A 14,801-nucleotide genomic window follows, 5' to 3' on the forward strand; every position below is an offset into this window, starting at 1 on the left:
AGAAACCGTTATTTCAACAAAAAAACATCAAATTTGTAATGTAACGCAGGGAATTCTGGGAATGTCACTTTACGGTTATTCACTGTAAATTATACGGTCTTTTTCACTTCCAAAAACTGTATACTACCGTAAAATTAATGTCCAATATATGTAATGTCCAATACAGTTTTTCACCGTATATAGTAGGGGAATTTACCGTTAACCATTTAACAGGTTTTTACTAGGGCTGCACGATAAATGCGTGCGTGCTTTCACGTTGTTCACTGACGAGCTGCGCAAAAAATAACGCGAATATGAACGTGGTTTTGCACAGCTCGTCAGTGAACAACGGCTCTGTGTAGTTAATGCTGCTCAATGTGAAAGCACGCATGTGATGGAGATTTACCGCTGATTACAGAACCGGCTTTACTGATAAGATTCTGTGTGGCTTTAATAAACGTGAACATTAGTATTTTCCTTGACGTATAGAACAAGCTGGTCGTGTTTGAAGACTCTCACATCATATAATTCATTAAATGAGCCTAACCCGGCAACCTGGCAGTGTTTGTTTCAGTGCTAATTATCTTCTTTATTGTTACTTATTTCAGTTTATTCATCATCATTAGGCTAACAAGATAAATGGTGAACAATGTTTGCGTTGGTCTGTGATTTCAGCAAGTCCAACTAAACACAGAACAAGATTATGATTATGAACAACACTAATCTAATGATGATGAGACATAATTGTGTTTGGATTTGTTGTATACTGCTTTGCTAAAGATACATTCTGAATGCAGAGTGACAGCAAGTGAAATTGTAATGTTGCTTTTTATTGAAATAAATGTAGCCACACATCAAACAATAACAGATACATCTCAAAGTTGCATACTGTGCATAATTAATAATCAGCTCTCTGGCTTCTACTGGAATAAATGCGGCCATACAACAGATAACAAATGCATCTCGTGTGTATATTATATAAATAAAAACCAGTGTCAAACAGCATTTTGTTTCACTAGATTACTAAATATTAAGTGGTTAAAACACTTGAAAATAATTTGAACTTACAGACCCACCACCAGAATCATAAATCTTTATATTTATCTCTCTCTCTCTCACAATTCAATTCAATTTAATTAGCTTTATTGGCATGACAAAAGCACATTTTGCATTGTCAAAGCATGCATAGGAAAAGAGAACATATACAACAGTGTAATTTGGAACAATATAGCAATTGAAATAACATTTGAACAAGTAATATTGAAAGAATTACATATAGCAATTGAAATAACATATGAACAAGTAATATTGAAAGAATGACATTAAAACATATGGATACATATAAACATATATATGATATAGTAAAGGTTATATAACAAGATTATTTCTGTATTTGTTTGACTAATAAACTGAATAACTGGATTCAACGTTATCTACAGTCGTGTATTGGTTTGGTGTGAGATAGCCGTATATTTACTGGATATTGGTTTCTTGGCTGTGGCTGTGCCTCAGGAGTCGGCAGGCTGCTATAAATCTTGCAGCTATATTTGCACACTCAGATTTTTCACCAAGAATGAAGGTGAGTTTTTCAGTTGGGGTGCAATTATTAAATTGGGGAAATATTTTGTTTATTTTGGGGTAATAGTGGTCTCTGATGGTTAGGTATTTGGGGCATTCTGTGAGGAAGTGCAGCTCTGTCTCTATCTCTCCCAGACTGCAGTGGGAGCAGAGTCTCTCCTCACGGGAGAGCCAGGTTTGTCTGCGCCGGCACGTCTCTACAGACAGACTGTGCTCGCTGTGTGTGTGTGTGTGTGTGAGACAGACTGTGCTCGCTGAGTGTGTGTGTGTGTGTGTGAGAGAGACTGTGCGCGCTGAGTGTGTGTGTGTTTGTGTGTGTGTGAGACAGACAGATCTGGACCTCAGCAGTCGTTTCACGTCGTAATAAGCTGCCCTCTTTTTTGCGATCTCGGGAGGGAAATCGGGGAAAATATAGACAGTTCTGTCTTTAAATTTGAGCTGTTTAGCTTGAATGGCCCTCCGAAGGATATCCTCCTTGACGTCAAATCGGTGAAAGCATATGACAAACGCCCGTGGCCGCTGACCCTCCGCGGGTTGCGCTGCCAGCTTACGATGGGCTCGGGCAAGAAGCTGGGGTTCACGGAGGCTGAATATTTCTTGCAGTGCTTCTGCAATGAATTTTGTGGGCTGTGTGCCCTCCATACCCTCGGGAATACCCACAAGATGCAAATTGCTTCTGCGAGAGCGACATTCCAGATCTGTGCACTTGGCCTGAAGAGCCGCAATCTCGTTCCGTAAGGAGGCCACAGTCGGTTCAAGTAGTTAGTCTCTCCTCGTGCGCTTTCACTTCTGAAGTTACCGCCGTTAGTGAATTGTGCATCTCTTCTCGCAAGGATGATATTTCTTTTCGGAACTTGGTTGCATGCGCGTCAAACTTTTGGTGAATTCCAGCTTCCAAGGACTTAATCGCTGCCATTATTGTAGCACCATCAGTTATGCTAGCTTCATCTTTGGCTGACTCTGCAGATCCGTTAGAGTTCGCTGAGTCAGTCTTTTTCTGTCGCGGAGCCTTCGACATTGAGGCGTAAAGTTCAGATATATCCCTCAAAACAATTTAGCAGCTGTGACGAGTAGGTTAAAATGCGTTGTAACTTATGTGGAAAGTAAATATAGCAATCAGTTTGCAGAGCTCCCGACCTTGCGACTTCACATGGTAGACGCTAAACCGGAACCCGGGATGTCAATTTTAATTGACCTTTTTATGGCATAGAAAGCCCTTTGAGCTTTCTCTTTGAGCTCATTCACAGCCAAAGTAAAGTTACCTGTTGGAGTAATTTTTAGGCCGAGGTAAGTGTATGTTTTTGTGGTTTCAATGGTTCTGTGTGATAGTGTGAATGTGTGTGTTAGTCCCTGAGATCTGGAGCGTTTCTGGAAGATCATGACTTTAGTTTTTTGGAGGTTGACTGTCAGGGCAACTGACAGGGTTTGTCTCTCTCTCTCTCTCTCTCTCTCAAAATAAGTGACCAATGTACCATGACTGAACTCTATTTATAACTAATAATTATCATCAACTTGTCTCCCCCCTTCCTTTCTTCAGAGCTTAGAAACAGAAATATTAAGAAGACATGTAAACATTTGTCCTGGATCAGCCGTCTGAGGACATTTGAGTTTCGGAGAGTCATTGCATCCCACAGTCACCTGCTCGAGCACTAAATCACACGGTTCACATGTGATCTCTGCAGAGTCACTGAGAAGAAAACACAGTTGACTCAATACTACTGATAAATGTTTGACGTATATGACAGTGTGTCATGAGTCTGAAATATAAAGTATTGCTGTACTTACGGTTCTCTTCATATCTGATGTTGTAGGCAACTGGTCCTCTGATGGTGAAGCCCAGGTAGAAAGACACCTGGCCTGGTTTGCACACACTGGACGGATTGTGAGGAGTGACTGGGATCTGTTGGCCATCTCTAACAGCAAACACTTCTTGATTCTTGACCTCTCCGTTGATACGCTGAAGACATTCGACGTCTGCATGTCCATGTCCTTCAGTGAGGAGCTCCAGATCAATTTGATCTAGTTTTAATGCATGAACCAGTCTCTGCAAACCTGTTCCTTTCCCAAAGAAGAACAGAGGCACCAGGTAGCGACGGCGGAGGTATTTCTGATACTTCTCCTTGTATGAATGATGCATTTTTTTGAGACACTTTTCAAGGTTTGGAGGGTTTGTGATTCCTGGCTGTGTTTCATCGGGCCAAAAGAGCAAAAGAATCAAGAGGTAAAACTCTGGGCTTCTGTCTTGTATTTCTCTCAGCCAAAGTTTCTGTAACCTGGCCTGAAGATCTTCTGCTTGTTCACACTGCTCACCCGACTGACTCAAGACGATGTTGGCAAGAATGTAGAGAACGGTTTGGGTTTCATTGTCAGATTGTAGATGTTTAAGTGCACTCTGATGTTCTTTAAGCACATTGGTGTCTGATTTTAGGAAATGAAGCAGTCCCCCAAAAGACTTCATCTTTTTCTCATTCAGGGTCGTTTCATCAGTCTGCTCTCCCTGTGTAAAATATTTCTTGTAGCACTCCTCAACATCTTCATGAAAGTAGTCTGGTTCCTCTGTATTGAGGCTTGGTCTTGAGAATGCCAGATACCATTCAAAGAAATCATATCTAGACTCAACATCACCTCTGAGACCGCTGATGTAATCACTGTGTTCTTGTTCAAGAGGGTTTTTTGGATTTGGACGCATTTCATGAATGACATTGCAAACCTGGAGAAATCCAAAGCAGCCTCTGTTATTGAATGTGGTGTTTTCTTCTGACTCGACTTCAGCTGCTTTCTCTTCATCTTTGAATGCATCAATGGCGGTCTTTGTAATGGCCAAACACTCTTTAACGTCTAGGGTTTTTTTTTTAGATTGCAGGTGGTGTTTGTGGACTTGCCCCAATGTGTCCCTGATATCAGATTTTTTGGGATCTCGATTAATGGCCTCTTCTGCCCATGTTTCTGCCATTTCATATTTGTTGTCCTCTTTTACCTTAATGTAATAAAAACGTGCAAGTGTTTGGAGATAATAAGGGTCTGTGGAGAACAAATTTGCAGCCATCTCCAACAAATGAATGCATTGGTTATTATTATTTCCACTTTCATGCATGATGTCAAGAATCAGTGTGGAAAACTTCTTCTTTCCTTTGAGCTCCTTTCCTTGTCCTGTCTCAAGTCTTGTGATGAATATCTTCTTGCAAATCTGTCCATAATTGCTCTCCTTTCCTTTCACCATGCTGTTCAAGAAGTCGAGAGCGATGTCAGATCTGGTCAGTTTGTGCTCAGTGAACATGTTTAGACAGGCATCAGCAATCATTGGATGAGCCAGACGAACGCATCGGTCTTCTTGTTCTCCTTCTGAGAAAATAACTATGAGATCCTCGAAAGGCTTCATTATTGTTTCCAGTTTGGGGTTTTTCTCATCGGACGGCTGTTTTGTTGGATCTATGAATTCCTCACAGACAAGCTTTGACAAGTGTGAACCTGGGACATACGAGTTTATCAAAGCCAAAAAACTGAGAAGTCTTGTGCTGCTGGACTTTGTGTCCTTTTCAATATGATTCACCATTTCTTGTGTGATCAGTTTCTCTGCATCTTCTTTCTGGAAACCTCCCTGCATGATGTTAAAGGCAAGAAACTTCTGTGACATTTTTTTGTATTTCTTTTTTAGCTCCTCCTTTTTCTGATCAAACCTCTTCCTCTCCTCTGTTGAGAGCTTCATTAAAAGTTTCACATCATCTTTTGAACGAACAACGGTAGCAGAGTCTGCAGGGCTGCAATTAAAAACTGCAGGGCTGCAATTAAAAATTATCACAGCTGGAGTGTCTGTGCTGATGCTCCTCTCATGTATTTCTTTATTCAGTTTTTTCCGGAGAATACTCTTGACTAACAGCTCATCGTTTGTGTCCAGTAACAGCAGCACCGTTTTCTGATCATGTTCAGCATGTTGTTCATTAGACAGCAGAAAAAGGTCCAGCACTTGTTTCGCCAGCTGTTCGGTGTCTAGATCTGAATCGATCACTCTGGCACATCTGAGATCTTTCCGGAAATGCCAAAGCACCTGCATGGCGAGAGTTGAGCCTCCGCTGCCAGGCTGGTATTTTAAAGAAACTTCAGTGATCAGGCGTTTTTTCCTTTTTTTTCCCTCTACTAACTGTTTTAAATATTTAAAGCAATCCCGTTCTACAAATTGTGAGTTTGCAGAACAATTCTGCCACTTCGGTGGGGCTCCTTTAAGGAAGTCAGTCTCATGCTTCTTAGATACTTTAGAGTTAATGGCTGAATCTTCAGACTCAAACATGTCAGACCACACAATGTCGAGGCATGCCAGTGAATCTCTAAGTTTAGTTGGAGTTGAGATCAGTGTTTCACTGGATGAGGGCAACTGGCACATCTTCAGTCCTGTTTGTTTACTTATTTATTTATTTCCAATCAGAACTGAGATCTTTTTTGTGAGAAGTGTCTCAAAAGTCCTGCACGTCCTTATTCCACTGTAGAGACCGAAATCAGGATACCTAGAAGAACGGGATATTATTATCATGCCAGAATAAAGACAAATAATGTCTGAACAGAGTAGACAATAGACAAAAACCACTTGACATGGTGTTATTTTTTCTGTTTTTTCTTTACTCATTAAACACACATGTCCCGTCCCAGACCTAGGTTATCATTTCATACAGTTGATTAGTGATGAACATTATGCAGGGCAACAACTCACTGCGTGATGGAGCCAACAAATGCAGTTATACGCCCCTATAAAGTCAAATATCAAAGCTATATTTAGTCTGATTAGTCTGTTTGTGGAGCCTCGGGACCAGCTGAATGAGGGGGCTCTTTTCAGCATTCATGTCATGGTTTTTAAGGGCTAAAAATGATAAGAGTTGGGGTCACTCAATGTTAGATGTATCCAAAATCTGATGTGGAGTAATAGACTGTATTGGCCTAGTTCTGCCCTGCATGTGTTATTAGGTGTGTTTCTCTGTACCCTAAGATGCTTTTACAAATCTCTGTATGCATGGCTTCAGTTGGATTTTTGTGCCATTTGTCAAACTCATGATTTAGGAGAGGACCTCAAACTTCACTGCCATACAGTGCAATTGATCTATTGGTAAGCCCCTCCCCTTGAACGCAGATGAGCCAATAGCAGTTGAGTATCAGTTGCGCGGGGACATCTTTAGGTTTCAGTGCCAAAGAGAAACATTGAGAGATCCGAATCTTTCATGGGTTTGATGGTGTTTATGCTAAATGATGTGCCTGGGGTATTTGTAACACTGATTCCAGGTATCCTGAGAGGATGGGCGATATAATTTATTTCATTACATTTCCTAAACCCAAACAAAACGGAGCAAAATGTTCCTAAGCGTTCAACCCCAATCCCAATGAAGACGAAAACATTCGTTGTCTGGTTGTCATACTCTCATTAATTAAACATTTTCATCTGCTCAAGCAGAACGTTAATGTCATCTTGTGCTTCAGCAAGGTATCTCTGGCTAAAACTAGCTAACGTTAAAGTTAGTGAGATGCTAACGTACAAACCTAAAGAGCTAACTTGTTCTCACGTAATGTAGTGTAGGTCAAAAACACATAAACGAAGGTTTACATTTCAGTGCCTCTCCATATTAAACTGGTTAAATGTAAATTAAATTAATCTTACTCTGCCGCACATGAATCCTGGATGTTGTTATCTGCGATTGTGACGACATTTTTCTCATTGTTTTACAGCATTAATCAAGCCATTTTTTAATTTTCTTGTGTGGTTTTATGCATTTTCTTAGAGGTTGTGAGGTTAGATAAATTGGCCAAATGATCAAATATATAATTAATGTTCTCCACAGCCAGATTGACACCATCTCCACTGTGAGGATAGACCTTTCCTAGAAAGTTGTTGATAAGTAAGCATACTTTTGGATGGCCAATTACTGTCGCATATGTTTCTGTGCTGTTTTGCCCATCTGTAAAAGCCTTGAAAAAGCCAACTTACTGAAATCCTATTTAAAGGGGTCATATGATGTTGCTAAAAAGAACATTATTTTGTGTATTTGGTGTAATGAAATGTGTTTATGCGGTTTAAAGTTAAAAAAACACTTCTTCTTCTGAGACCAAATTTTATAGTGTATCTCCTCTTAGAAACTTGCTAATCATGTTAACAACATGCTAGTAACTTGCTAATCATGCTATAAACATGCTAACAACATGATAGTAACTTGCTAATCATGCTAACAAAATGCTAACACCATGCTAGTAACATGTTAATCATGCTAAAATAATGTTAGTAACGCTAATCATGCTAGAATCATGCTAGCAACATGCTAGTAACTTGTTAAGCATGCTAACAAAATGTTAACACCATGTTAACAACATGCTAATCAATCTAGAAACATGATAGCAACTTGTTAGTAACATGCAAATCATGCTAGAATAATTTTACATGCTAATAATGCTAGAATCATGCTAGCAACATGCTAGTAACTGGCTAGTCATGTTAACAACATGCTAGTAACATGTTAATTATGCTATAAACATGCTAGTAACTTGATAATCATGCTAACAAAATGTTAACATCATGCTAGTAAACATGCCACTAATGCTAACAACATGCTAGTAACATGCTAATCATGTTAGAAACATGCTAGTAACATGTTAATCATGCTCGAAACATGCTAACAACTTGCTAATAATGCTAACAAAAGGCTAACACCATGCTAGTAACATGGCAATCATGCTAGAAACATGCTAATAACTTGCTAATCATGCTAGAAACATGTTAACCATGTTAAACATGCTAGCAAAATGCTAATCATAATGATAACAAAATGCTAGTAACATGCTAGTAACTTGATAATCATGCTAACAAAATGTTAACATCATGCTAGTAAACATGCCACTAATGCTAACAACATGCTAGAAACATGCTAATCATGTTAGAAACATGCTAGTAACATGTTAATCATGCTCGAAACATGCTAACAACTTGCTAATAATGCTAACAAAAGGCTAACACCATGCTAGTAACATGGCAATCATGCTAGAAACATGCTAATAATTTGCTAATCATGCTAGAAACATGTTAACCATGTTAAACATGCTAGCAAAATGCTAATCATAATGATAACAACATGCTAGTAACATGCTAATTGTGCTAGCAACATGCTAACAATATGCTAATCATGCTAGAAACATGCTAATCATGCTAGCATCATGCTAGTAACATATTAATCATGCTAGAACATGCTAACAACATGCTAGTAATGCTAAAAACAGCCTAGCAACCACCCCAGGTACCCTAGCAATATGTTCTCTCCAATGTTGTTCAGCTTACTGGGCTGTGAATGTATGATCGTTTTTTTTTTTTTTTTTTCCTTTTTTTTTAAACTAATGAATGACCTTTCGGTTCTGCAAACATTCCTTCTTCATTATTAGTCTTAGCAACCTTTCCCACTTTCGTGTTCATTTTTTTCCCCCCCTTCCAATAGGAGGACAGATACCATTTCTAGATGCCATCGCTGGTGGGAGGTGAAAACAGTTTGGTTAACAATGTAAACTGTAATTTAGATCGTTTTGATTCCCACACATTAACACACTTCCCTCGGAGTGAAGTGGTTAATTTGGCTGTGGAGAGATTCAAAGATGTCCGCATTATAGTATGGAGACTCAGACGGAGGAATATAGAGAGCGCATAAGAAAACATCTTTAGTGCTTTGGGTAAGGTGCTTGTTGATTTTGAGCCAGATATGTGATTCTTCTTTTTTAATTGTTTGAATGTGTTAGTTAATTAGTTTCTTGTCTGTGCCAGATTATGATTCTTTCATATTTCTTTCAGCCATTATTGTTTTAAATTAGAAAAAAAAAAAAATATCAAGTAGATATTGCAAAAAGTAGCTTTGAAATGACATGAGGGTGAGTAAATGATGACATATTTTATTTATTTTTTTGGTGAATTATGACTTTATTTCATTCATTCATTCATTTTAATAACATGATACTAAGAAAATAAGAAACTAAAACTACCAGTAGGTGGCAGTACATGTCTTAATGAATAAGTCATTGAGTCATTCATTCGATTCGTTTCGTTCAAACTGATGATTCATTCAGGAATGAAGTAGACGGCTCTCTTAATGAACGGTCCATTGAATCATTGATCCACAAGATTCATTCAAACCGTGGATTCATTCAGAAATGAATCACAGGTGAGTGTTGCTGCGAGATGTACAGCTCCGTGGCTTTATATTTTCGTTGGCAAAATTTAGCAAAAACAGACAATATTGTAGCCTATTTAAAATATAACACACTACTAACGTACTATTAACTGAACTGTTTGCACTTGTGTAATGTTGTTCTCCTGTTTATGTGATATAACTTAACATATGATATAAATATGATACAAAAACTTTTTTTTTTCCCCCCAGTATATTAAATATTAAGGGCATATACATGTATTTTATATAGGCTACATCAGGCAGTGAGTTGTTGTCCTGCATCATGTTTGTCAACAGCTGTATGAAAAGTGAGATGACGTAGAAGTCTGGGGGCGGGGCCAGTGCGATAACGGCGTTAAAATACATATAGTACATAATATACTCATGCATGTATATTGAGCTATAGGGCTATATTAGTCAAACAATTAAAATTATATATATATACTGTCAAACGATTCCACTTTTCAATTAAATTACTTAGCCTAAATGATGTGGTGACCAATTAATCGATTTATTCACAAATTAATCACAAATTTGGCTGAGCAATTATGCCCAAAATACCATTTAAAGCCATTTTTGTGTTAAATAAGACAAACATCAAATATACTTTACAGAAAGTAGTGAAAGGCATGAATTATCTTACCGTTCTGAAGCCAGTCAGCTGTTCGGTGTTCAACAGCAGATGAGGCCAACCTTTATATGCCACCACCTTTGTGTCACAAACCTGTTGCACCTGAAGTCATATAGGTGTGTGTGTGTGTGTGTGTGTCTGTGTCTGTGTGTCTGTGTCTGTATCTGTCTGTGTGTGTGTGTGTGTGTGTGTGTGTGTGTGTGTCTGTGTGTGTGTGTCTGTGTCTGTATCTGTATCTGTGTGTGTAATGAAATGAAAGATAAACTAATATTTATCTTTGCTCTTTAAACAATTTGTCATTCATCTGAAACACATCAATACATTTGTCAATTTGATACATTTATAAAACACAGTTAGTATCAAGCAAACACACACAAATATGTTAAAATGTAGTAGTGGCATTTACTGGAAAGCAGTCGAGGAGGTTTTTCCAGAAAGCAATACTCACAAAAGCAATTTAATTTCTCTGAAAACGAAAGTTAGGTCACAATAGTTCCTGCTCTGCATGCAGCAGATTAATATACAATATTCTGCTAGAATCTAGTTATGATGATAACAGACATCAGCATCCTTAGTAAAGGAGTTATTGTATGTGTGTGCATTTGTTTTCAGTTCAACAAAATCTATTTCCATTTCCAGTCAAACTGCCCCACACTATTACAGGCCTTGTTGGGACTATATTTGACTCTTTGCTTTGTAAAATGTAGTCAGATGAACAGACATTTTGAATATGTCCGTTCAAAGCAAAGGACAACCAGTTTACTTTTCTTTCCTGTAAAATGAAAGTTAACCGCGCACCTGATTCGAAGAAGTGAAATCTGTATCAATAATGCCAGCAAACTCTCCAAGAATCTCAGGCAGCTGAATATTCAGATTGTTGTTTAGATGAATTCTGCAGTGCCTTTGACTCATGGACAGGTTTATCTTCATTCCTCTGGAAATTAAAGCTCTCTCTCATCAAACATCATAAGAATTTGTATTAAAAAAAATGTATTGTTGGCTATTGCTATAAATATAATTATATCTGGACTTTAATGAGAACTAAATGATATGCAAAATAAGAACGCTTATGATAGAGTCGGCTGTTTGTTTGTTTGGTTTTGTTGTGAGACGGACCAATGTTTTACAGCCGCGTCCAGAATGAAGAGTATATTTATCCATGTCACTCTATATACATAAATTTAGGGTGATATTAAATGGCGTAAACTGTGATATGAGATTTTGGCCATATTGCCCATAGACATAATCCCGATCATCCTAAATGGCAATTTTTCTTCGCTTCAAAAAATAAATAAATGAATAAACTTCAATCAGTTTATTATATCAACATCAACCATATTCTGGATCCACAGCGACCGCTTGTTAAACTTTTAGGAGCTAACAGTGTGGTTCAGGACAAACAGAGAGACATTGTTCCAGTGATTCTGGAGTTTTGAGCCACATGTCCACAGACCCTCTTCAGCACACTGTGAGTCTGAGCGTCAGCAGTGAGTGTGTTTCTGGATCTGGCAGCACACTGTGAGTCTGAGCGTCAGCAGTGAGTGTGTTTCTGGATCTGGCAGCACACTGTGAGTCTGAGCGTCAGCAGTGAGTGTGTTTCTGGATCTGGCAGCACACTGTGAGTCTGAGCGTCAGCAGTGAGTGTGTTTCTGGATCTGGCTGGCTTTCATGAGTGCTTTGATGGCTCTGGCTCTCATCTCCAGCTCCAGTAACTCCAGCTGCTGAGTCGACGGCTGCTTCGCTGGAGCCCTTTCTTCAGCGGCTGCTTTTTCCGGCGACGCTTCCCTCAGATCTTCGGGCTCAGAGCCAGACGTCGGAGCCAGAATTTCACTCACGCTTCTGTCGATGTCGTGCTGAAGCTCCACTTTGGGCTCGGCGCTGGGAGGCAGAGCTTCATCTCCGAGTGCCGCTTCTTCAGCTTCGACCGCTTTATGACCCTCAATGTCACTGTCGTCAATGTCTGCGTTGATGCTGAGAACGTCACTGTCTTCTCCAGAACCTGCGCCGGACACACACACACACACACAGAGATACACACACAGAGATACACACACACACACACACACAGATACACACACACACACACAGACACACACACACACATATATATATATATATATATACATATATATAAAAAAACATAAACCCACTGAGCTCATTTGGAGAAAGGACAGCAATACCTACACACATTTTATTCTCTTGTTGTTCTGCCAATTTAACTGCTCAAACTTATTTAAGATTGTTTTCTCTTAATTTCATAAACCACTTTAATTCAAAGGAAGGCTAAACAAAACAAAAATGTCATGTAAGAAAAAAAAAAAACTCATTGAGTGCGCCTCTGACAGCAATATATAACATTATGCGAGCTCTAAATTTGAGAATCAGAACAAAAGTCAGAATGAGAAAGATCTTTATTGCCAGGTGTTTATACACACGATACATTTGTTTTGATGACAAAAGCACAAAGGGAACGACAGTGATAAGACGTGGATAATAAATTAAATAGATAGAATAACTACATAAGAAAACAAATCCGTCTCAAATATCACTCAGGATCAATATCATAGTGTAATTTTTAAAAACCTCTAGTAAACCCATTGAGAGAATCTGGAGAAAGGAGAGCTTTAACGATTAGACACTATTCTCCTCTGCTGTCCTGCTAATCTCTCTTCTGCTCAAACTAAAGTATCTTTGCCATCTGATTGTCTTCTCTTTATTGTATAAATCACTTCAATTCAATTTAAATGCTAAACAAGCAAATAAAAATGCCATGTAAGACAAACAATAAACACGCTCTCATTGTGTGCGCCTCTGACAGTAATATATAACATTATACGAGCTCCAATTTTGAGAATCAGAATCAAAATAAGATATTTGTCAGGTACGTTTATACATACGAAAAATTTGTTTTAGTGACAGAAGCTTCTACAGCACAAACGAACGAGTCACAACACAAGACGGAGAGAAAAAATAATCATTATTCGGTTCAGAACAAGAACGTACTTATATTTTCGGTGCATTTATCTAGATTCAGTTTTAAATAGGGATTCATTCTCATGCGATTTTTTTTTTCACATTTTATTTTTAACTACAGCACAAGTCTATACATTACTTCAACATTGTCTCTTTATGTGAGAGTGTGGATGGCTCTTAAAAGAGCCGTTGGGTTTGTGTTTAAAGACGTTTATCCTCCGAAACCGTACAAGGTGCGTCCCTGTCGCTTCAGCGCGTACACCACGTCCATGGCGGTGACGGTCTTTCTCTTGGCGTGCTCGGTGTAGGTGACGGCGTCGCGGATCACGTTCTCCAGGAACACCTTCAGCACACCGCGGGTCTCCTCGTAGATCAGACCGGAGATGCGCTTGACGCCGCCGCGGCGCGCCAGACGACGAATAGCGGGTTTGGTGATTCCCTGGATGTTATCCCGCAGCACTTTACGGTGCCGCTTAGCGCCTCCTTTCCCGAGTCCTTTACCGCCTTTGCCTCTTCCAGACATGCTACAGATACTTCTTGCTTCAGTCAAGCAACGAACACGAATAAGAGACAAGAGCTCTAGGGAGGCCTTTTACATTTGCTTACAGGACCTAAGTGAAACCAGCGCGCGTCACATGGCGCACCCCTCCCCCGCTAGTTAGAGCAGGAGACAATGAGGTTTAATCGACTTACATATCATCATCATCATCATCATCATCATCATCTAGAGGCACCAAAGTAAACGGAGAGCTACAGATGTCCTATCAAACATTAAATCAGTGCTATCAGTGCTTTTTTAAATAAAAACCTATTATAACGAAATTACTTGTATTTTCACATTAAACATGTCAACAGACATTTATGACTCACTTTAAACTTGAAAATGTATAATACTTAATATTAACCTCATATATAATTACATTTGGCTGTAATATATACACATGCGTATTAGATGGCCATTTATTTGCCTACAGAAGTGTGTCACTGCACATCCACGTTATGTTATGTTTTTGCATGTGCGTAACCTTCCTTGAAGTAATTGCAACTAGGGATTCTTAAAACGTAGACCGAAAACAACTCATTAAACATTTGAGTGCCATGTTATTTTGATTTATATTCAGCGTTACAGTGGAAACTCTCGTTCAGTGTGACTGTGGTGGCTCTTAAAAGAGCCTTTGGGGTGTACTGCGGCTGCTGCAGCGGCGGGTTTAAGCGCGCTCTCCGCGGATGCGGCGGGCCAGCTGGATGTCTTTGGGCATGATGGTGACTCTCTTGGCGTGGATGGCGCACAGGTTGGTGTCCTCAAACAGACCGACCAAATAAGCCTCGCTGGCCTCCTGCAGGGCCATGACAGCGGAGCTCTGGAAGCGCAGGTCCGTCTTGAAGTCCTGAGCGATTTCTCGCACCAGACGCTGGAAAGGCAGTTTGCGGATCAGCAGCTCGGTGGACTTCTGATAGCG

At 39.4% G+C, this 14,801-nt stretch overlaps 2 protein-coding genes across 2 annotated transcripts in view; both read right to left on the minus strand.

Annotated features, from left to right (window-relative positions):
• Positions 1-3,128: 3,128 nt before the first annotated feature.
• LOC107747781 (sterile alpha motif domain-containing protein 9-like) lies at positions 3,129-5,608 on the minus strand. Its single transcript, XM_016562369.1, has 3 exons — positions 5,433-5,608; positions 3,343-5,315; positions 3,129-3,244 (listed from the first exon to the last, which is right to left on the minus strand). The coding sequence occupies exons 1-3, from the start codon at positions 5,606-5,608 to the stop codon at positions 3,207-3,209; spliced, it is 2,187 nt and encodes a 728-aa protein (XP_016417855.1). The 3' UTR covers positions 3,129-3,206.
• A 7,903-nt stretch (positions 5,609-13,511) lies between these two features.
• LOC107747782 (uncharacterized) overlaps positions 13,512-14,801 on the minus strand; it is a 6,391-nt gene continuing 5,101 nt past the window's right edge. The window contains exons 2-3 of the mRNA XM_016562370.1: positions 14,558-14,792; positions 13,512-13,920 (exon numbers count right to left, since the gene is read on the minus strand). Coding sequence (XP_016417856.1) covers positions 13,553-13,920; positions 14,558-14,792 — 603 coding nt within the window. The 3' untranslated portion in view covers positions 13,512-13,552. The remainder of the gene's footprint in view (positions 13,921-14,557; positions 14,793-14,801) is intronic.

This window comes from Sinocyclocheilus rhinocerous, unplaced genomic scaffold, assembly GCF_001515625.1.
Source record: "Sinocyclocheilus rhinocerous isolate Xijiao unplaced genomic scaffold, SAMN03320098_v1.1 scaffold9868, whole genome shotgun sequence".
Lineage (NCBI taxonomy): Eukaryota > Metazoa > Chordata > Actinopteri > Cypriniformes > Cyprinidae > Sinocyclocheilus > Sinocyclocheilus rhinocerous.